This window comes from Sapajus apella, unplaced genomic scaffold (genome assembly GCF_009761245.1).
Source record: "Sapajus apella isolate SASKATOON/1434 unplaced genomic scaffold, GSC_monkey_1.0 scaffold47, whole genome shotgun sequence".
Classification (NCBI taxonomy): Eukaryota; Metazoa; Chordata; class Mammalia; order Primates; family Cebidae; genus Sapajus; species Sapajus apella.
In genome coordinates, this window is record NW_022436987.1 from 5172351 (window position 1) to 5195000 (window position 22650).

At 38.8% G+C, this 22650-nt stretch overlaps 1 protein-coding gene and 1 non-coding gene across 3 annotated transcripts in view; both read right to left on the reverse strand.

The window, feature by feature from the left end:
- SBF2 (SET binding factor 2) overlaps positions 1–22650 on the reverse strand; it is a 479501-nt gene that overhangs the window by 46218 nt on the left and 410633 nt on the right. The window contains exons 25-29 of one of the 2 annotated variants that reach the window (XM_032241012.1): positions 19269–19414; positions 15622–15820; positions 8076–8272; positions 5568–5708; positions 4429–4524 (exon numbers count right to left, since the gene is read on the reverse strand). In XM_032241012.1, coding sequence (XP_032096903.1) covers positions 4429–4524; positions 5568–5708; positions 8076–8272; positions 15622–15820; positions 19269–19414 — 779 coding nt within the window. The remainder of the gene's footprint in view (positions 1–4428; positions 4525–5567; positions 5709–8075; positions 8273–15621; positions 15821–19268; positions 19415–22650) is intronic. The other variant, XM_032241013.1, reaches the window with a different exon arrangement.
- On the reverse strand, positions 20453–20514 carry LOC116525384. The gene has a single exon (XR_004257668.1). It is a non-coding gene; the product is annotated as a U7 small nuclear RNA (small nuclear RNA).

A 22650-nucleotide genomic window follows, 5' to 3' on the forward strand; every position in this document is an offset into this window, starting at 1 on the left:
ACAGCCTTCTGGGTGCCTTTAGAGGCATTTTAGGATTAGCAAAGAATGGAGTCATGATAAGAATATAACCACTACTGGGAATACCTTTGTATAAAAGAAGCCAAGAGTCGGAAGCCAATGTTAAAAAAAGACGGTAACGTAATTGAAAAAGATTGTTGAGGCTGAGTGCGGTGGCTCACACCTGTAATCATAGCACTTTGGGAGGCTAGGGTGGGCAGATCATGAGGTCAGGAGATCGAGACAAACCTGGCCAACATGGTGAAACCCGTCTCTGTGAAAAATACAAAAATTAGCTGGGTATGGTGGTGCGTGCCTGTACTCCCAGCTACTCTGGAGGCTGAGGCAGGAGAATCGCTTGAACCTGGGAGTTGGAGGTTGCAGTGAGTTGGAGGTTGCAGCAAGCTGAGATCGTGTCACTGCACTCTAGCCTGGCGACAGAGCAAGTCTCTGTCTAAAAAAAAAAAGAAAAAGATTGTTGAAAATCCATGAGCCTGAGGTACCAACATAAAAAGAGAGACAATTTTGCAGCTACAATTTATACTATAGGCCACCTGGCCAAATGTCAGAATAGATAACATGGTGACGTATACAATGGCAAAATATAAGATCGGGTTGCAGGGTGGGAGGGCTTCATTTAACTAGACATCTGCTGAAAGTTGCATTCTCTAAAAGTTGAATGGAAAAATTACTGACTTGCCTTGCTGATGATATAAACTTTCACATGGTAAATAAAACAGTAAGGGCAAAGGCAATCTTAAACCAAATTCTGACAAGAGTGCTTGGCAACTGAAATACCAGGAACCTTAGGAGAAAATCACTGTTCCATCTTTTAGTTCGAATCCACTGAGAAAGAAATGATAAGAATGAAGTCTGTATCTTAAACTTTAAAATTATAGTACTCTAAAAATTCAGGAAAATGATACATATGACTGTAATGGGTTGAACTGTGTCCCCCTCCCAAAATTTATAGTAGGTCCTAACCCCCAGTACCTCAGAATATATATAATTAGTTAAGATGAGGTCATACTGGAGTAAAATGAGCCCCTAATTCAATATGACTGGTGTGCTTATAAAAAGGGAAACTGGAGCTAGACACAGAGGGAGAATGCCATGTGAAGATAAAGGCAGAGATTTAGGTGTGATGCTTCCAGAAACCAAGCAATGCCAAAGATGGCCAGCAAACCTCCAGAAGCTAGGAGGAAGGCATGGAACAGATTCCTCCTCAGAGCCCTCAGAGGGAACTAACCCTCCGGACACCTTGATCTTAGACTTTCAGCTTCCAGAACTGTGAGACTATAGTTGTTCAAGCCACCCAATTTGTGGCACTTTGTTATGGCAACCCTAGGAAGCCAATACAACTTTAAGGACTGACACATTAATGGGAATAATGACTGAAGAAGGTTGAAAGCTCTTAGGAAATCCTGCAGTTACAGAAAGTTCTGATGAGGCAGGAAAAGAAAGTATCCAAGAAACCAATATGACCACTAGGAGATGTGTATGGTTCTCAAAAAGGAAAAAAGTCAATTTGTAAAGTAGAACCTTTATGTTGATGCTGAACCAAATTCTAGAAATGGATTATCAATGGACTAATTATAATTACTTAAGAAAAAGTGGCCAGGGGTGGTGGCTCACGTCTGTAATCCCAGCACTTTGGGAGGCCGAGGCAGGTGGATCACAAGATCAGGAGTGCAAGACCAGCCTGGCCAAGATGGTGAAACCCCATCTCTACTAAAAATACAAAAATTAGCCAGGTCTGGTGGCGGGTGCCTGTAATCCCAGCTACTTGGGAGGCTGAGGCCGGAGGAGAATCACTTGAACCCAGGAGGCAGAGGTTACAGTGAGCTGAGTTTGCACCACAGCAATCTAGCCTGGGCGACAGACCAAGACTCCATCTCAAAAAGAGAAAGCACTGATTCCTATAATAAGTCATGGCGAAATAACCGTAAAATCCTCTGTGATACAGTTAACTGTTTGAAAGATTGGCAAATGTTGGATTAAAAAGATTGACAGAGATTTAGAAATATGGGCCTGGTGAGTTTTAGAGAGAAGACCCATAACCAGTATAGATGAACAGATTGATCTTTTTCTTCAGAGAGGTATACATTATTTTGCTGCAGGTCTTTGTCCTTAGCTCTGGCTTGTTCAACATTTTTTTAAACAAAGAATCACATGACAACAATGATCAAATCTATGGATGATAAAAAGCCTGTAAAAACAGCAAATGCACTGGTAGACAAAATCAGGATCGAAAGGTCTAAAATTCAGTCCACATCCAAAACCATGACATTTTCTAGTTATAGCACTGCTAGTAGGTCCAAAGAACAAACATCAAGACCAGTATATTTTTAAGAACAATAGCACATGTAAGCAGTGATTTAAAATGATATTAATCTCCACATGGGTTAACCTAGTGATGGGGCTCTGCCCATAGCCAATGCAGTTTTAGGCTGTGTGAGCACCTAGAGTTCTGGGTTCAATTCTGTGGAGTGTTCAGAGTGATAAGGTTGGTGAGCAGACTACAACCATTTGAACTGGGGATATTTAGAGTTAACTAAAGGCAGGAAAAGAAAGCATCCAAAGGACCAATATGATTACTAGGAGACATGTATGGTTTTCAAAAGGGGAAAAAGTGAATTTTGTAGAAAGCCTGACAAGAGGTTTTCCTGAAGATATTCGTGTGGGAGATTAGACTTACTTTCTAACCTCAGAGGATAGAACTAGGGCCAATATGTAAAAGTGGTAGTCAATATGAGAAAGCAACACACAGAGTTGCTCCCAAATGTAAGAAATGAGTTTCCCATTACTGATGATGTTCAAGCGAAACAAGATTACCTCCTTAGTGTGTGTGATTGATTGACTGATTTATTGAGAGACAGAGTTCTGCTCTTGTTGCCCAGGATGAAGTGCAATGGTGTGATCTTGGCTCACTACAACATCCGCATCCAGGGTTCAAGCGATTCTCCTGCCTCAGTCTCCTGAGTAGCTGGGACTACAGGTGCACACCACCACACCTGGCTGATTTTAGTACTTTTAGTAGAGACAAGGTTTTACCACGTTGGCCAGGCTGGTCTCGAACTCCTGACCTCAGACGATCCACTCGCCTCAGCCTCCCAAAGTGCGGGATTACAGGCATTTACCATCGCACCCAGTCTACTTACTACGTTTTTAAGGGAATTCAGCATTATATAGGGGTGAGAGGAAGAGTCTAAGATTCTGTGACTCCATTGTGAGACAGTGGGACTTTACAGTTGAGATATCTGGGGCCAGGTGCTTTCTCACACCTGTAATCCCAGCACTTTGGGAAGCCCAGGTGGGAGGACTGCTTCAGGCCAGGAGTTCAAGACCAGCTTTGGCAACATAGTGAGCATCATACTGTCTCAAAAAGTATTTTAAAAAGTTAGCTGGGTGTGGTGGCATACACCTGTAGTCATAGCTCCTTGGGAGCTTGAGGCAGGAGGATTGCTCAAGCCCAGGAGTTTGAGGCTGCAGTTAGCTATGATATTTCCACTGCACTCCACTCTGGGCAACAAAGTGAGCCCCTGTCTTAAAAAAAAAATCTTGCCAGGTGCGGTGGCTCACACCTGTAATCCCAGCACTTGGGGAGGCTGAGGCAGGCAGCTCATGAGGTCAGGAATTCGAGTCCAGCCTGACCAACATGGCAAAACCCCGTCTCCACTAAAAATACAAAAATTATCTGGGCGTGGTGGCATGTGCCTGTAATGCCAGCTACTCAGGAGGCTGAGGCAGGAGAATTGCTTGAACCCAGGACGCAGAGTTTGGGGTGAGATCAGATCGTGCCACTGTACTCCAGCCTGGGTGACAGAGCAAGACTCCACATAAAAAAAAAAATATATCTGGTCTGTAATTTCCTCTGCAAGGTGAAACGATCTCAAATAAACTTCCAGAGAACAAAGTGGATGACCTTTGGAGCTTAAAAGAACAAAAACTCAGCCTTTCTCTATTTCTTCATGCCAGCAGCTACCTGGATATCACGATGTCACATCCTCCAAACCAGTGTTTCAGAGGACAGTAGCAAAAATAAAAGGCCCTGGAGTTCCTTGGGTCTGGAATCACTTCTCCTGAACTATCTATACTTCTGTGATTGATCGATCTTTCTGACCTGCAAATCTGAAGTATCATGGAATAATACTCCCAGGGCTGACTCATCATTTAGACATGCTCTCCTTACCTCCTAATGCTCCCAAACTTATCAATGTATATGACATCAGCAATTATTATACTTCTTGTCCCACGAGACTAAGCTCATCTGTCATCATGCTAGTAATAAGTTTGACCATTCATTCAGAAGAGGGTAATCAACAACAATTTGAACCATAATTAGTTGATTTAAAATATCAGCTATCTAGAAAAATGTTTTCTGTTATTAAGCTTGCATCAGTGCTCAGTTATAAAATCAATCTTACTAACCTCCTCGAGCAAAGCTATTGGATGGGTTTACATCCAAATGTCCTGGCACTACCTGCTTAAGCACAGTGGACATTCTTGAAGTCCTCCTTTCAGTCCCTAAAGTCAGCCAAAAAGAAGAACAAAAACCATGTTGTTTGGGTTAACATTACTCAAATGACAAAAAGTTATCTTCATGTGTAGCATGTTTAATTGCTGCCAAACACTGTACTTTTATGTACCAAAAGCTTTATTAGAGATAACAAGGCAATGTTGTTATTAATCAGAGATAACATAACACACATTTGCAAGATTATAGAGTTAGGTTTGGCAAGTGCAATCAGAATTTAATGATAAATGGAGCAAGGCATGCATGGTGTTACTTTACAAGAAAAGCCACTTTCTGCTTATGTTGAGCTAATTCAAATAGCTGATTAAGCCAAAGAGACCAACTTCTCAAGTCACATGCTCCTGTGTCTAACACATTGGGGTTACCTCTACATGAACCCTTTGGGGTTCCATCACATGATAACTGAAACAGAATATTAGTACAAGTCTTAATGGCTTCATCCAAATCCAGTGAAAACAAACTGTACTGAAAATTTTAATAGGCTTCAGAAATTTTGCGAATTTCAAGCTTATACATGATGATTTTAATAAATACACATTTAACAAACATGTTCAACTTACATATTTCACATCATAATATTTTAAAGTCTGTGAAAGACAACTATGGGGGAAAAAGAGTGACTTTATTTAAATTCCCCACATCCTCTCTCATTACATTTTTAAAAAGGAAATAACTGGGCTGGGTGTGGTGGCTCACACCTGTAATCCCAATACTTTGGGGGGCTGAGTGGGAAGACTGCTTGAACCCAGGAGTTTGAGACCAGACTGGGCAACATAGTGAGATCCCATCTCTAAAAAATAAAAAAAGAAATAACTGAATCTCTAAATTTAGTTACTATTTACCAGACATTCATAGTGGCATATTTCTAAGTAGAAACAGCTAAACTTATAACCCTTTAGGGTAAAACTTTTAAGTCTCAAGTCTTGGTGAAGGTACAGCATAACAAATAACAAACAACGGAACAAATAACCCTAGGGATAGAACTGACCTTTCATTAGCAGCTGTCAAGAAGAGAAGCATTATCAAATCTTACCTGGAGACAGAGCAAGGGCTGGCCTGACAGTAAGAGTGTTGTTGCCTCTGAGTTTCTGATGGACAGAAACAGCATTCAGTAAGGCTTGCAAGTATTTCTCCTGTTCTATGCTACTGGAAGATTCTAAAGAGGAGGTAGGAGCTATAAAAGGAAAATATATTGAATAAAATAAATTGTCTCTGTGTTAAAAAGTATCTATCCTATCTATCTAGCTATCTATCTATCTAGCTATATATGCTTATTTTTCTCTATACAGTCTTCAAGTTACCACACCCAAATAGAGAAACCAGCCCCACTTAAATTGCCAGTCTATCAAATGGCTAATCCTCCACTGTAATGCTGGTTTTACTGTACCGACTTCTTGATTGCCATTATCCTTCCAGAAAGAGCCCAGGTCTGGAAAACAGCACAGGGCTATCCTTCCAAGCATAGGTTAGGCTTGGAAGCACAGGGCACAGCTTCTCACTGTCCAAGCAACTCCAAATGAAGATTCACAAACAACAACATCTCCTCGATGACATCCCCCAACCATCCTGACCAGGTTATTGTTTGAGAGTGGGTTCCCTTGAAATCCCAGAATGGGTAGAGGTGAGAACTTTCCAATACCACTAACTTTATTTCAATTCTGCCACACAGACCCACAGGGGACATGAGCCTATAAGGATGTGTAGAGGGAAGAGTGGAAGAAGATGGGGAGAAGACAGGAGCAACTACTGCCAGATTCCCTGGGCCTTCTAAAAAAGGAGCAAAAAGTATACACAGATGGAAACAATTGTGAGAGCAATTCTGGGTTGATGGGCATATGAGCCTGGTTTGCCTCAAACAAAACAGAATCACTGAAATCAGCCCAGATGCTTTAAAGGTTCATAGGGATGGACTCACTACAAGGACAATGGATATTTATAAAATTTCTTACAAACTGAATAGAAAATAATTAGTATTATTGTATTTTATCAACTTTAATATGTCATCAATTCTAAGATGCAGTTATTTTATTGCCTAACAATACAAATTGCCTATCAATAAAAAAGTTGCCATTTAAACTATGACACTATTCTTTCTGATCACATGAATTTTAAGATGCATTGCAATTTCAAAGATATTACTTGTGGGCAAATATGTGAATTGAATATGAAATATAATAAAAATTTAGATTAAAAAATCAGCAACCAGTGGAATAAGTATCAATTTTTTTGCAACTAAAAGCTCAGCGATATGCTTATTGGTGTTCCTAAAATCATTCACTAATTTTACATAACTTACATATTTTATTATTATTTCACTTATTTGAGACAGGGTCTCATTCTTTCACTCAGGCTGGAGTGCAGTGGCATGATCATGACTCAATACAGCCTTTACATCATGGGCTCAAGCAATCCTCCCACCTCAGCTTCCTGAATAGCTAGGACTACAGGAGTGTGCCACCATGCCCAGTTAATTTTTGTATTTTTCTGTAGAGATGGGGTTTTGCCACGTTGCCAAGGCTGGTCTTGAACTCCTGGGCTTAAGTGATCCTCCCACCTTGGCCTTACAAGTAGCTGGGACTACAGGCATTAGCCATTGCACCTGGCCTCTTAAGTTCTAACATACCCACCAAGTGGTGTGGGAGCACACAGGGTTTCAGAGGAGAAACAGTAAAAAGCCAATTGCCTTCAATTACACCAATAGTGAGACTCCAAGGCAGGTGGAATACTACAGCATTATGTATGTGCTGCCCTCGGTCAACCTAATGATCAAAGACATTGGCTGACTTTCAAAAAGTACATGGTTCTAGCTAAACCACAGATTCTGAGTTTACCACATTTCCAAAGGTGAAAGAATGCAGCCATCCCTAAAACTGGATCTGACATCTTGGTGGCCCACTGTTTAATTTTTTTTTGAGCATCTATTATGAGGCAGAAATGATGAGAAAGGTCAGCAAAAATAGCTCCTGAGTTTAAGACCTCAGACATGGTATTCACAAATATCCTCAGAAAATGGGACAGCTGTACTTATTATTTTGCCAGCTTCCTAAAAACCTATTTGCTTGAAAGTTCCTGAAGTGGCATTTGGGGTCATTAGTTTGCTGCCTTGTGTGTGCATATGACTTGTAAAAATGAGGATGTATATTTCAGATTACATGGCACAGAATCTCTTCTTGCCTCTGAAGCTGTTAAATGTATTTGGATGCTTCCCAAGAGAAAGAAAAAAGATTTGTATAATCTAGTCTCCATCTGTGGATACTCTGGTTTGCTGGAACGAAAATTGCCTAGAACCAAACTTTATTATATTCATTTCTATTAAAATCCAAGTACAGACCAGACATATTAAGATGTCAAATTTAATGTGGAGTCTCACACTACCAAATATAGTTCTTGTTTAAGCTGTACATGTTGTATGTAGCAAAGTGGAAAAGTTTGTGTGTGGGACAAGACTTGATGAAAAGGCACCATTCCCAGATGTTACTTCCTTTATTTTTAGTAATAGCCTTAAGTGAACGGGTGGTAACTGCTGTAGAGAGATGCTTACCGGCCTGAGGGGAGTTCTGAGATTTGAAAAGACCAACAACTCCCTTCCCATGGAATCCTCCAGATCGGAGGAGCAGAGTACCACTTCTTGAGTTCTTCCAACATACAACAGGCAGACGATTGTGTCGATAGCAGCGGGCTACTCTCGGTAAACTACTGTCCTGTACAGCTTGAGGTATGACTAAAAGGCCAGGATAGCTTCAGAGACACAGAAGGGAGAAGGGAATGATTGGGGGAAGGAACAGAGGGGAAGAGAAGGGAAAGAAATGAGAGAAGAGGGAGAAAGAATATAAGAATATGAATATTAATATCATAGTAATTTTCTAAGATTCAGAAACATATTGTTGAAGGATAAGATATTTATTTATTTTTAAATTTTATTTTTATTTTCGTAGTGACAGGGTCTCATTTTGTTGCCCAGGCTGGTCTCAAACTCCTGGGCTCAAGTGATCCTCCTGCCTCAGCCTCCCAAAGTGCTGGGATTCTGGGCATGAGCCATTGGGCATGAGCCATTGTGCCTGGCCAACATATGTCAAATACGGAACTGTTTCAACTCCTGAATTCTTCAGGGATTGAGAAGAAAATCCCTAGATGGTGAAAATAGCTAACTCATCCATCCACTGATCTGTAGTCTTTTTTGAAGGGTTCCTTTCAGTGATATTGCAGACTTCTGCTGAATAAGCTTAGAAAATAAAAATACTATGTAGAATTATTTAAAAGTCCTCTGTTGAATTATTTCCCTTGCCTTACAATAAGATTAGCAGATTAATATCAACTTTATAAGAATGACAAGTCAAACTGTCAACAATTCATAGATCACTGAGATGACAGCAGAGGATAAAGCATGCCAATATTAGACCACCTGAGATGGTGAAAGGCCTAAAAACCAAAACCAAATTATTTTTGGCATGAGAACATATGTTCAAATATCAAATGAGTTTAATTAGTTAATAACACTACATGTTGATACTTATTTTAAAAGATTAGCTTATAAAGATACAGGATATGATGCTGGGAAAATAACATATAAAAGTACATATAGGCCGGGCACGGTGGCTCAAGCCTGTAATCCCAGCACTTTGGGAGGCTGAGGCGGGTGGATCACGAGGTCAAGAGATCGAGACCATCCTGGTCAACACGGTGAAACCCCGTCTCTACTAAAAATACAAAAAATCAGCTGGGCATGGTGGTGCGTGCCTGTAATCCCAGCTACTCAGGAGGCTGAGGCAGGAGAATTGCCTGAACCCAGGAGGCGGAGGTTGCGGTGAGCCGAGATCGTGCCATTGCACTCCAGCCTGGGTAACAAGAGAGAAACTCCGTCTCAAAAAAAAAAAAAAAAAAGAAAGAAAGAAAAGTACATATAGATTAATAAATGCAAGAAGATAGGCGGGCTTCAGAGTCATTTTTTTTTTTTTAGTTTACTTAGAAATATTACACTAAACAGATTTTAAATTTATAACCTCCTAACCACTAATCCTGTATCTTTTTTTTTTTGGTGGTTTTTAAATTTTGGTAAAATATACCTAATATAAAATTTACCATGCTATCCTTTTTTAAGCGTACAAACCAGTGGCATTTAGTACTTTCACAATGATGTGCAACTACCACTACTATCCAATTCCAGAACTTCTTTTCCCTTTTCTTGATAAGAACCAGAGCTGAGAAGAGGGAGAGGAAATCCAGTTTATGGTCACATAAATCATAACCTTCAGCTGCCTTACTGAATGCCAAATTAACTTTCCATACTTAACTAATGATACTTTGGAAGCATTCTGAAAGTCTAAGGCTTTGGTGTGCTAGGAAGTTGCGGCCTGAATTTTTCTAATACCACAAACTGATGAAAAGACCAAGCTACAGACGTAATTAATCACTCATGAAGACTGACAAGGCAGTTCCATAATTAGGACCCTCTATCTGCACTTGAATAACGGTTTTTCCCAACTTGCTTCCAGATACAATGTGTATTAGATAAGAGAGTAATGTTTAATGTCTCCAGGAGCTGCTTCAATCACTCCTTCCCTCCCTGCACCCTGTAGTGGCCCATCTCCTCATTCCACTGTGAATGAGCACCACACACAGACCATGCTCTGTTACATACAAGATCTATGGCTCTCTCCTGCTACCAGACAGGGGCTTTCATGACAGCTGGATAGCCCCCAGTGCTGGGGCAAATAGTGTTGAGCCTAAAGACCAATAGAAGCGACTCTCAGTACCAGTCTCATTTTGTAATGAAAGATATCAATTGCCCTGCCACATTCTAACCTACTACTCAGAGCTTTCAGTTCTGGGCTCCACAGTTAACTCTCAAGAGTTAGACTAGGCTTCAGAAGCTTCTGTGGAAACTTTAATTCAAGCAGAATTCACATACAAATGCTCAAAACCTAGGTGATGTCACTACCACCTAGGTCAAGAAATGGACCACTACAAGCATCCAAGAACTTGTATTTCCTCCCAGTCACTATTATCCCCTCTTCCTTAAGGATTACCACTATCCTGCCTGGCATGGTGGCTTACACCTGTAATCCCAGCATGCTGGGAGGCCAAGCTGGGAGGATTGCTAGAGCCTACGAGTTTGAGACCAGCCTGGGCAACACAGTGGGACCTCTTCTCTACATACATACATACATAAAAGAAGAAGAAAACCAGCCAGGTTTGGCGGCATGTGCCTAGTCCAAGCTACTCGGGAAGCTGAGGTGGAAGGATCACCTGAGCCAGGGAGGCTGAGGCTCCAGTAAGTTGAAATTGCATCACTGCACTCTGGCCTGGGAGACAGACCAAGACCTTGTCTTAAAAAAAAAAAAAAATTACTACTATCTTGACTGCTAACAATGTGGGTGAGTTTTGCTTCTTTTTGAATTCTATATAAAGGGAATAAACAGAATTTATTCTTTCATGTTTGGCTTCTTTTGCTCAATATTATGTTTATGAGATCCATCGTGTTATTGTACTGACATGTAGTTTGTTCATTTTCATTACTGTATAGTATTTCACTGTGTGAGTATAATGCCATTTATTTATTTATCTATTCTTTTGTTGATTTTGAGTAGTTTCTAGTTTTTTTATTATTAATAATTTTGCCATGAACATTTTTGTAAATGTCTTTTGGAGCACATATATATTTCTGCTAGAAATTCTACTCCACATAAGAGGAGAATTTCTAGGTAATAGGTTATGAATATGTTTAGTAGATGTTTAAATTTTTAGACACCACTAGACAACTTTCCAAAGTCATTTAACGAATTTAAAGTCCTACTAGGAACGAATAAGAATCCACTTGCTCAGTGTCCTTCCTAGCACTTTGTACTGCTGGTCTATTTTAAATAGCAATCATTTTGGAAGGTATATAGTAGTTTCATTGAAACTTAAATGTTTATTTATCTGAAGACTAATAAGTTAAGCATCTTTTCAGAATTTTTTTCTCCCAAGATATCCTCTTTTGCGAAATGCCTGCTAAAGTCTCCTGCCGTTTTTCATTGCCTTTTTACTCTCTTGATGTATCTCCTGATGTACAGAAGTTCTATATTTATCAATTAACAACCAACCTATTGTTCTATTGTTGTAACCTTTCACATATAGTTCTATAGGCCAATGGGAATTAGCTTTTGTAAATGGTATAAGGTAGGTGTCAAGATTAATTTTTCCCAGCTCTTTTCCTCCCCGGCTGCGTAAGGATAGGCCGCCATCATGAACGACTCAGTAACTATCCGCACTAGAAAGTTCATGACCAACCGACTGCTTCAGAGGAAACAAATGGTCATTGATGTCCTTCACCCTGGGAAGGCAACAGTGCCTTAAGACAGAAATTTGGGAATAACCAGCCAAAATGTACAAGACCACACCGGATGTCATCTTTGTATTTGGATTCAGAACTCATTTTGGTGGTGGCAAGACAACTGGCTTTGGCATGATTTATGATTCCCTGGATTATGCAAAGAAAAATGAACCCAAACATAGACTTGCAAGACATGGCCTGTATGAGAAGAAAAAGACCTCAAGAAAGCAACGAAAGGAACGAAAGAACAGAATGAAGAAAGTCAGGGGGACTGCAAAGGCCAATGTTGGCGCTGGCAAAAAAGTGAGCTGGAGATTGGATCACAGCCGAAGGAGTAAAGGTGCTGCAGTGATGTTATCTACGGCCATTGTGGATTTTTCACAAGAAGCTTAATAAACTAAAAACTTTCGTGTGAAAAAAAAAAAAAAAAGATTAATTTTTCCCAGCATCCTTTATTGAAAAAACATCTTCTATGTGCTGCTCTTAAGTGTTACTTTTATCTTAAATCAAGTGTCCACATGTTGGGCTGTTTCTGTTTAATATATTTCGTATTTTGCTCCATCGGTCTGTTTGTCCATCCTTGTGTCAATCCTATACTGTCAATTACTGTATCTTTATAAAAAGTCTTGACATCCTATAGTATTATTCTGTAAGACTATCTTGACTACTCCTTGCCTTCTGCATATTTAGGTAACTTTTAGAATTATCCTTTCAATTTCCATTAATATTTTGCTGAGATTGGAACTTTGTTGATTCTATAAAACAAATACAGGAAAATTCAGTTTTAGAATATTCAATATTCTCATCTAAGAACTTGAAATATGTACTTATTTAGCTCTTTGATGACCTTCAATACTGTTTTAAGTATTCCATGTAGATATCTGGCACAGGTTATTAAATTCATTCCTAAGTAATGTTTTTTAGTGCTACTGTAAATAGTAGAAATAGTACCAAAATAGCATCAGTTTTTGAAAATTTCATTTTGTAACAATTTGTTTTTAGCATATATGACTAATTATTGTAAATGACCTTGTACCAGTGACCTTATAAAACCCACTTAATAATTTTAAAAGTTTATCTGTAGATTCCTTCAGATTTTCTACATGTGCATTTTGGTCATCTGTGAGTAATGGCAGTTTTATTTCTTTCTTTTCAATCTTTATACCTTTGTTTACTTTTTTAGCCTCTTTGCACTGCCTAAGACCTATAGTACAACACTAAATAGAAATGGTGATAATGGGCATCCTTGTCTGGATTTCAGAGAAAAAGGTTTTAATATTTTATTTATTTTTAAAATAAGTAATTTCTTTTCTTTTTTTTTTTTTTTTTTTTTGAGACAGAGTTTCACTCATGTTACCCAGGCTGGAGTGCAATGGCGCAATCTCGGCTCACCGCAACCTCTGCCTCCTGGGTTCAGGCAATTCTCCTGCCTCAGCCTCCTGAGTAGCTGGGATTACAGGCACGCACCACCATGCCCAGCTAATTTTTTGTATTTTTAGTAGAGACGGGGTTTCACCATGTTGACCAGGATGGTCTCGATCTCTTGACCTCGTGATCCACCTGCCTCGGCCTCCCAAAGTGCTGGGATTACAGGCTTGAGCCACCGCGACCGGCCATAAGTAATTTCTTATGTAGAATTTTTAAGACAGAAGATTAAGGAGTCACTAACTGTTCCACTGTAGACTTCTCTGAGGCCTTTGGGGTGCTACTTGTGGGGAACTCATTCTTACTCTATTTTGCTGAGAGCTTTTTTCTAAAAATCGTAAATGTGACAAAGAATACAGAACTTACAGAAATACAAATTTAAAAATAAAACTCAAAAGTATATTTTGCATTTGCAAAAATGCTTTTCTTTAAATAATGAAGTTCTTTTTAATTCTGTTAATGTGGTAAATTACACAGATGTCAGGCCAGTACTCTATTCCTGTAATAAGCTCCACTTGGTCTTAATAAACTGCCGTGTGAAAAATAAATCTTTTGTCATTATGAACCATCCTTCCTTATTGCTTTTACTTTAAAGTCTACTTTGATATTCATATAGTGACAACAACTTTTCTTAAAAGTAGTTTTGCATGGTATATTTTATTTTTTCCATCCTTTCACTTTCTGCCTTTTTGTATACTTATATATTAGATATGCCCCTTAAAAGCAGCAGAAAGCTTTTTCTCTCTCTTTTTTTCTTTTTTTGGGACGAAGTTTCGCTCTGTTGCCAGGCTAGACTGCAGTGGCATGACCTTGGCTCACTGCAACCTCTGCCTCCTGGGTTCAAGCAATTCTCCTGCCTCAGCCTCCCGAGCAGCTGGGACTACAGGTGCCTGCCACCATGCTCGGCGAAAGCAAACTCTATCTTCTTTCTTTGGAGCATTTAGTCAAAAATTAATGCAATTATGGATATATTTGAATTTAAATCTACCATCTTACCACTTGTTGTTTATTCCATTTGTTCTGTGTTCCCTTTTTTTCTTTCTTGCCTTCTTTTGGATTATTTTTTATTATTCCATTTCCTTCCTTCTAATAACTTAATAGATATATATTACTTTTTACCACCATAAATGCTTTATAACAAGTGTTCTATTAAGTCATCTATTAAAATTTTATTTTACTTCTGACAGATTGAAATGATAAATGAGTCTGTTTTCTCAATGGCTGGTATAATTTTGATAGCAAACTTCCCAAACAGCAGGACATAACACCCCAGCAACATAACTTATCTTCAGAGAAAATGTAGTTAGAATGACAGAGAATTCCAGAAAAATTACTGCATAGTCAGAGTCGCAGTTTTTCAGCACTTCATGCAAAATGTTTATTTGGCCACAATCTCTAACTATATTCCCAACTTGTTTCTCAAGTTTCACATTAGTATTTGTAAACTTAAATTGTCATTTAAAATGTCGTATCTATCTTTAATGGCAACAGGGTTGAAAACAACAGTAACATGAAGAGAACTTTCTAAAATATGTACAAAGCTTACATTTACAAAGTGCTTTCAGAGCTGTTTAATTAAAATAAGAATTTATAAATGCAAAGAAAACAACTTACCTGGAGATGAAAATGACTAAACTTATGGATGGTGAAAATGTAGTTTTAGAAAATATATATTTACATACAGTAAAGCATGGAATAGGGCTCAACATATTTGAAAAATAGTGAGAGATGACAAGAACAGAAAAAAAATGTCTCTTCATTTACATCCTTTAAGTAATATTTCCTTGGAAATATTCTAATTAGACCATATAAGAAAGCCTTGCCTACACCTGGGTCAGCAAATTATAGCCTATGGGCCAAAACTGGCCATGCCCACTCATTTTCTTACTGTCTGTGGCTGCTTTTGTGGCACAGCTGAATAGCAGCAACAAGAGACTATGGCTCACAAACTGAAAACATTTACCGACTGACCCTTTATAGAAAGAGTTTGTGGCTCCCCAGCCTACAAAAGACTTTCACGTCTTCTATCGGCCTGGGTAAATCCTATTCTTACTTCAAATTATCTTTAGTCATGCTAGAAAAGAAGAAAAATGGGAAGAGAAAGGCAAGAGAAATTCATAAAGGGAGCAAGTATTTTTTACCTTTCACCTTTTCACCTACTAGAGGTACTTTTCAGTAAGGTAATTGTTCTGAGAATGCCAGTGAGATGCTTGCTCATATCCTAGAGACCTTGTTCTTATTTTCAGGCATTTTTATCTACCTCTGGGCTATGGATGCAAATGGCCTATTAAAGATTCAAATGAGAAGAAAGGAAAGAAGACCTCTCTTTGGGGTTCACAGACACACTTACCTCCGGCAGAGTGAATACATCCTGTTAGAGGCAGTAATTCGAAAATACTCTGGTCTTGAACGGGAAGAGCTGCCACTAATGGTTCCTAAACCTAAACGCTGATAGTCTCTGAAACAAGCTTTTTCTACCAACTGTTCCATTGTAGACTTCTCTGAGGCCTTCAGGGTGGTACTTGTGGGGAGCTCACTCTCATCTGAAACTGGGATGATAGAGACAGATATTGAAGAAACGATTAGCTCAAAGCAAAGGATTAAAAACTTCCTTTTGGGCTGGGTGCGGTGACTCACGCCTGTAATCCCAGAGCTATGGGATGCTGAGGCGGTCGGATCATGAGATTAGGAGTTCAAGATCAGCCTGGCCAACATGGTAAAATGCTGTCTCTACTAAAAATACAAAAGATTAGCCGGGTGTGGTAGCATGCCCCTGTAATTCCAGCTACTCGGGAGGCTGAGGCAGGAGAATTGCTTGAACCCAGGAGGTGGAGGTTGCAATAAGCCAAGACCGCACCACTGCACTCCAGCCTGGGCAACAGAGCGAGACTCCGTCTCAAAACAACAACAACAACAACAACAAGAAACTTCCTTTTGAAGAAGACCCACTAAGACAGGTTTACATTAGGATGACAAATATTATGTATATCACAAATTAAATCATGTAACTTCTGTGAGGAATCACACTTAAATAAACATAAATGAAAATAAACATAAATGAAACTGTAATGAATAGTCAATAAATAAAATAACACTAATTCAACTAAAAATGCCAGGAAAATAATACCATTTAAATAATTTCTAAAAACAATACAATTTTGAATTAATTACCTACACTTTTTTTTTTTTTTTTTTTTGGGATGGAGTTTCGCTCTTGTTACCCAGGCTGGAGTGCAATGGCGCGATCTCGGCTCACCGCAACCTCCGCCTCCTGGGTTCAGGCAATTCTCCTGCCTCAGCCTCCTGAGTAGCTGGGATTACAGGCACGCGCCACCATGCCCAGCTAATTTTTTGTATTTTTAGTAGAGACGGGGTTTCACCATGTTGACTAGGATGGTCTCGATCTCTTGACCTCGTGATCCACCCGCCTCGGCCTCCCAAAGTGCTGGGATTACAGGCTTGAGCCACCGCGCCCGGCCCTGCCTACACTTTTCTGTTTCATTCAGGCTTGCTCATTGTCAAATTGCAGTGATTTTTATTTAGGACTCTATAAAAAACACTCAAAGTTTGTCAGAGGCTAACTCGTCAGTAAAATTTATCTTTTATATAATCACTATACAAACTCATCATCCAGATTTCAGTTTACTTTTCAGACCATAAACTTTTATTAGAAATTTCTGGATTAACCAGAAGTTAACTAGAGGAAAAAAGAACCTATTTCCTCAGAGAGGGATAAATAAGTTATACTTGTATTTTTCCTGGAAATATTGTTGTTAGAGGATGTGGTATACATGGGAAACCCCCTTGCAGTTTTGCAATCACAGGTTACAAATGAGAAGAAAGGAAAGAAGACATCTCTTTGGAACCCTTTATGATTTTAGATGGGAAGAATTTACTCAATAATCAAGTATTTTAGGGATGCTTTTTTTTTTAGGGAGGCTTTTTTTTAAAGGACATTCCTAATTGGTACTGCATGTTCTAACTGAAAAAAAATTTCATGTTAAAAACTGTCCTAATTTACTTCCCTATTTATTTTGAAAGTAAGAGACATCAAATCATGTTGTCAAAGTTTTTGAAAATTACTCATATACTCTTATGCCCTAAGTGGATGCAAATAAATAAATAAATAAATAAAAGGGGAAAAAAAAAAGAAAATTACTCAAAGTACTAATGTGCAGGCAAAGATATGGCCTTCTTTCATTAAAATATATTGTTAAAAAGCAAAAAATCAACAGCCAAGTGTCTCAATTTGTGAACTTCAATTTGTGTTTCAATTTGTGAATTTCACAATACAGTATAATCAGGTATCAATTTTATGTGTTGGCCTTTTATTTTTAGAGGAGCAAAGAACATTATATAATTTGGTCTTTTAGTAGAATAATTGTCATAGAATAACAGGTTTTGTTCCATGAAATAATAAAAAAATTGAGTTAAAGCAGTCAATAGTGATGGGTAGCAATAATATTTTTATGGTTTGACATGACTGTGAAAAGACCAGGGTTTCAACAAATGCTTACTTCAGTAACGCAACAGTGGGTATTTTCTTTGCCCCAAGCTTTAGTATGTACATTCTCACCCAGGGCATGCATACACATATACAAAATCACATAGGTTCTTTTCTTTCTTTTTTTGAGACAGAGTCTCGTTCTCTCACCCAGGCTGGAGTGCAGTGGTGCAATCTTGGCTCACTACAACCTTCTCTTCCCAGGTTCAAGCAATTCTCATGCCTCAGCCTCCTCAGCAGCTGGGACTACAGGTGCTCACCACCACACCTGGCTAATTTTTTGTATTTTTAGTAGAGAAAGGGTTTTGCCATGTTGGCCAGGTTAGTCTTGACCTCCTGGCCTCAAGTGATCTGCCTGCCTCAGCCTCCCAAAGTGCTGGGCTTACAGGCGTTAGCCACTGTACCCAGCCCACATGGGTTCTTTATCCCAGCAACTGAAATGGAGACCTGTTGGCCAGTGCTCTCTCTAAAGATGAGGTTTCTTTCTTTCTTTCTTTTTTTGGAAACAGAGTTTTGCTCTTGTTGCCCAGGCTGGAGTGCAATGGCATGATCTTGGCTCACCATAACCTCCACCTCCCATGTTCAGATGAATGTCCTGCCTCAGCCTCCCAAGTAGCTGGGATTACAGACATGTGCCACCATGCCCGGCTGATTTTTTGTATTTTCAGTAGAGGTGGGGTTTTTCCATGTTGGTCAGGCTGGTCTCAAACTCCCGACCTCAGGTGATCTGCCAGCCTCAGCCTCCCAAAGTGCTGAGATTACAGGCATAAGCCACCAGGTCCAGCAAGGTTTCTTTCTTAACATGTTGTTCTTAGCAGTAGTTCTTGAATAACTACTGGTGACTGACTCTAAGATCATGAGGCGGGGAAAAAAAAGTGTCATGGCATTTTGCCTCCCATTATATTAGCTTTATAGTGCTGATTTCATAGTGTATTTGATACTGAGTTAAGAATGGGAAACAGTTTGCATTAACTTTCTTCCTCTATTTTCCCCACTGAGAAGTATTGTAGCTGTTCTTTCAAATATTTAGCAAGTATTTTTTCTTCTGATCTAAGTATTCCTTCATCTTGGGTCCTCCATTTTGATTAAGAGAACCAACAATGTTCTTACCAAAAACTGTAATCTTCAGCTTGAAATGTTCAATGTCCTTATGTTAAATTCTTGTTCTAGAAGAATAAGATAGAGGGGACTACCCTACACGGAAATTTCCTAGGCAGTGAGGTTTCCTTCTTTCTTCTTTTAATGAGACCCACATAAACTGGCCAATTAGCTATACGGATTTAGTAAAGAAGTACAATTTAACAAAATGTTACCTGAACAATAGAATACTGGGAAAATAATTTTTCCCCAGTTCTAAGAAGCTGGTAAGTGCTTCTGTCTTCTCATGAGATCTAGGTTTTTGTGAATCAAAATTTAAGTGCAACTACATCTTACTGTCTTATTCATATAAGAAATAAAATTGAATAATGAAGGAAATTCGAGTTCTCACATACCAGATACATCATCATCTTCATTCCATCCAGGACGATTTGCTCTTTCTTCCACAATTGTCCCTGTTTTCTTCTTCAGTAAATATTGTCGTCCAATTGTCATTTTCCCTGCCCTTTTGGCACCTTTCACAATCGTTTTTGAGAAGGTGCTACAAGTCATAAAACCAAGGAGAAAGTCAACTTAATATAAAAGCACTACTTGTATTGTTGACACCTACTTAGCTCAAATTGTTTTTTCTCCTTTCCCACAGCCACTACTGGTCCAGACTTTTGTTAAGCCTCTCCTTCTTTAGGTTACTTTTAATATGGCAGTAGACGAATTTCCTGTAAGATACCATTGTCATCAGGATACTGTTTTAGGCAAAACGTGCAGAAAAACGTAAAGTGACACACAAACTATTTATCACCCCAAATTTAAACTCCTTGGTTTGGCTTTTTGGTCAAGCCTCCCCTGAACCCAGTCTGGTTATCCCCATGCCACTGTCCCCACCACAGCTCCCACAAAGCATGCTTGCAGGAGTCCTCTGACATGGAAAGCCAGCCTGCGCCCTTCTCTACTCACTCAAACTCTCTTTCTACCAACTCACAGGCCTTTCTCTGAGATCATATGACCTTTACAGTTGGCAACACATTTGCTTATTTCTTAACTGTTTTAAGTGTGTATATGCGATGTCCTCCCTCTAATTAGCTGTAAATCTTCTGAAGCCTAGAAAAATAATATAATTCCCCTTTTTTAAGGGGAGAAAAGTAAGAAATCAGAAATTTGTGTATACTTTTGAGAATCAGTTTTAATGAAAGGGAAACTAGGTTGTAAATCACTTGGACCTAAAAGTACGTTATTAACTCAATTTACCCCTTCTTGCTGATGGAAAATATAGGCAATCCAGAGAATTAAACAGAGAACCTATCTCCTGACTAATCAGATGGGGTAAAGATTCTGAAGACTGTTCTTGATTATGTTCTTCTCTATGACAAAGAACTCTGTTGGTGTTTTCTTGCCATTCAGTAAAAAGTGGTAAGGCTTCTTTTATTGTCAAATAGTTTCACCAGACTCTGTCTTTAGTTGTCTGCAATGTAAACCTGAAGGTTATAAAACAAGTTTCAGATAACTGCTGGGAATCATAAAATACTGATATTTCCTAAATTAAACCTACTGTAAATCACTTGTGTAGCTTTTATTTTTATTAGTGGGCTTTCTAGCAAAAACTGGAAAGCCTGCTAGACAAATTCTAAAAGAGCTGTAACAATAGGTGTAACTTAAGCTCACTGGAATTTTTGAAATTTTTTTCCCAGCTAAAGCTGTATCTTTTGTTTCATATACACAGGCAACTCTTAAAATTTTTAAATTGCTGTATCTCTGTTGCAGCTGATACAACAGGCTTGATGCAGGTATATATTTCTAAAACAAATATAAATATATGTGTTTCTGATAGTTTCTAAATGTAAAATACCACACAAAGCTTTGTTTTTTCCATTAAAGGCTGGGATAACAAACATCAGAGGCTCCTCTGTGACCCTATGGTGCTAACACAAGATGCTTGGCCCACTGCTATAAATCCCTATGAATCTGCTCATGCTTCGGCACCCCATATCTCAATATTTCTGGTCTCCCTCGCTTACCAGGCAATATAGGTGGCTAGCTGCGCAACTGAGAAATGATATACTGTCTGGAACCTCAAATCTTCTATAATCCCCAATCTACCCTACTTTCAGGCAAAGAAAAGACCTCTTTTCCAAAGTCTGCAAACTTCTCCCTAGTATTATAATCTGTATTGGCAGATGCCCAAAATCTACATGGTTAACAGTGAATGAACTTTTACCCCTTATATTTTATCACTAATGGAAGATAATTTAAACGATTGTTATTTGTAATAACTGAAGTTTAAAACTTTCAACATAAATTTCTAAAAACTTTAATTAGAAAATAAGGGTTCATACTAAAGAAATATGACAACTAAATGCAATGCGTGATCCTGGATTAGATCCTGGACCAGGAATAAAAAAGTACCTAAAAAGGATCATTAACACAAAGTGAATACAGGCTCCGGTTAGATAAGAGTTTTATATTAATTAAATTTTCTGGTTTTGATTACTGTACTGAGCTTATGCAAGATAATGTCAGGCAAAGGGAGGGAATGCCTTAGGACAAATAGCTAATGCATGCGGGGCTTAAAACCTAGATGACAGGTTGATGGGTGCAGCAAACTACCATGGCACATGTATACCTATGTAACAAACCTGCATGTTCTGCACATGTATCACAGAACTTAAAGTATAATAAATAAATTTTTAAAATAAAATTTAAAAGTAAAAAAAAAAGATAATTGTGTTTGTTCTTAGGAAATGTATCATGATGTACTTAAGGATAAAGGGACATCTTATATATAACTCAAATGGCTCAAAAAAAATGTGTATATATGAGAGAGAGAATGATAAACAAATGGACCCAATTAGGAACTATTGGTGAATCTGGGAAAAGTATATACAGGAATTCTTTGTACTACTGCTATAAATTTTCTGTAAGTTTGAAATGTTCTAAATAAATAGTTACTAAAAAAAGAAAAAGAAAATAAAGTCTCCTATCTCTAGATCAAAGCAAAGCTGCCCACTGGGCCTGGATATTAATAAAAGCTGAAGGGATTGGTCAAAAGCATTTAGAAAGTGATCAATATGGGGGGGTGGATTCAAGATGGCCATTTAGGAACAGCTCAGGATTGCAGCTCCCAGTGAAAGCACAGAGGCTGCTGCAGATCGTGATCCCCAGGTAAGCAGGGCCTGGAGTGGACGTCAGCAGACCTACAGCAGAGGGGCCAGACTGTTAGAAGGAAAACTAAGAAACAGAAATAACCTCATCATCAACAAACAGAACATCCACTCAGAGACCCAATCTGAAAGCCAGCAACTACAAAGACGACAGGTGGACAAATCCACAAAGATGGGAAGAAACCAGCGCAAAAAGGATGAAAACACCCGAAACCAGAACACCTCTCCTCCTACAAGGGATCACAACTCCTCACCAGCAAGGGAACAAGGTTGGATGGAGAATGAGTGTGATGAAATGACAGAATCAGACTTCAGAAGGTGGGTAGTAAGAAACTTCTGTGAACTAAAAGAACATGTTCTAACCCAATGCAAAGAAACTAAGAACCTTGAAAAAAGATTTGACGAAATGCTAACGAGAATGGACAAAATAGAAAGGAATATAAGTGAATTGATGGAGCTGAAAAACAACACGAGAACTTCGTGAAGCATGCACAAGTATCAACAGCTGAATTGACCAAACAGAAGAAAGGATATCAGAGGTCGAAGATCAGCTCAATGAAATAAAACAGGAAGGCAAGAATAGAGAAAAAAGTGTAAAAAGGAATGAACAAAGTCTCCAAGA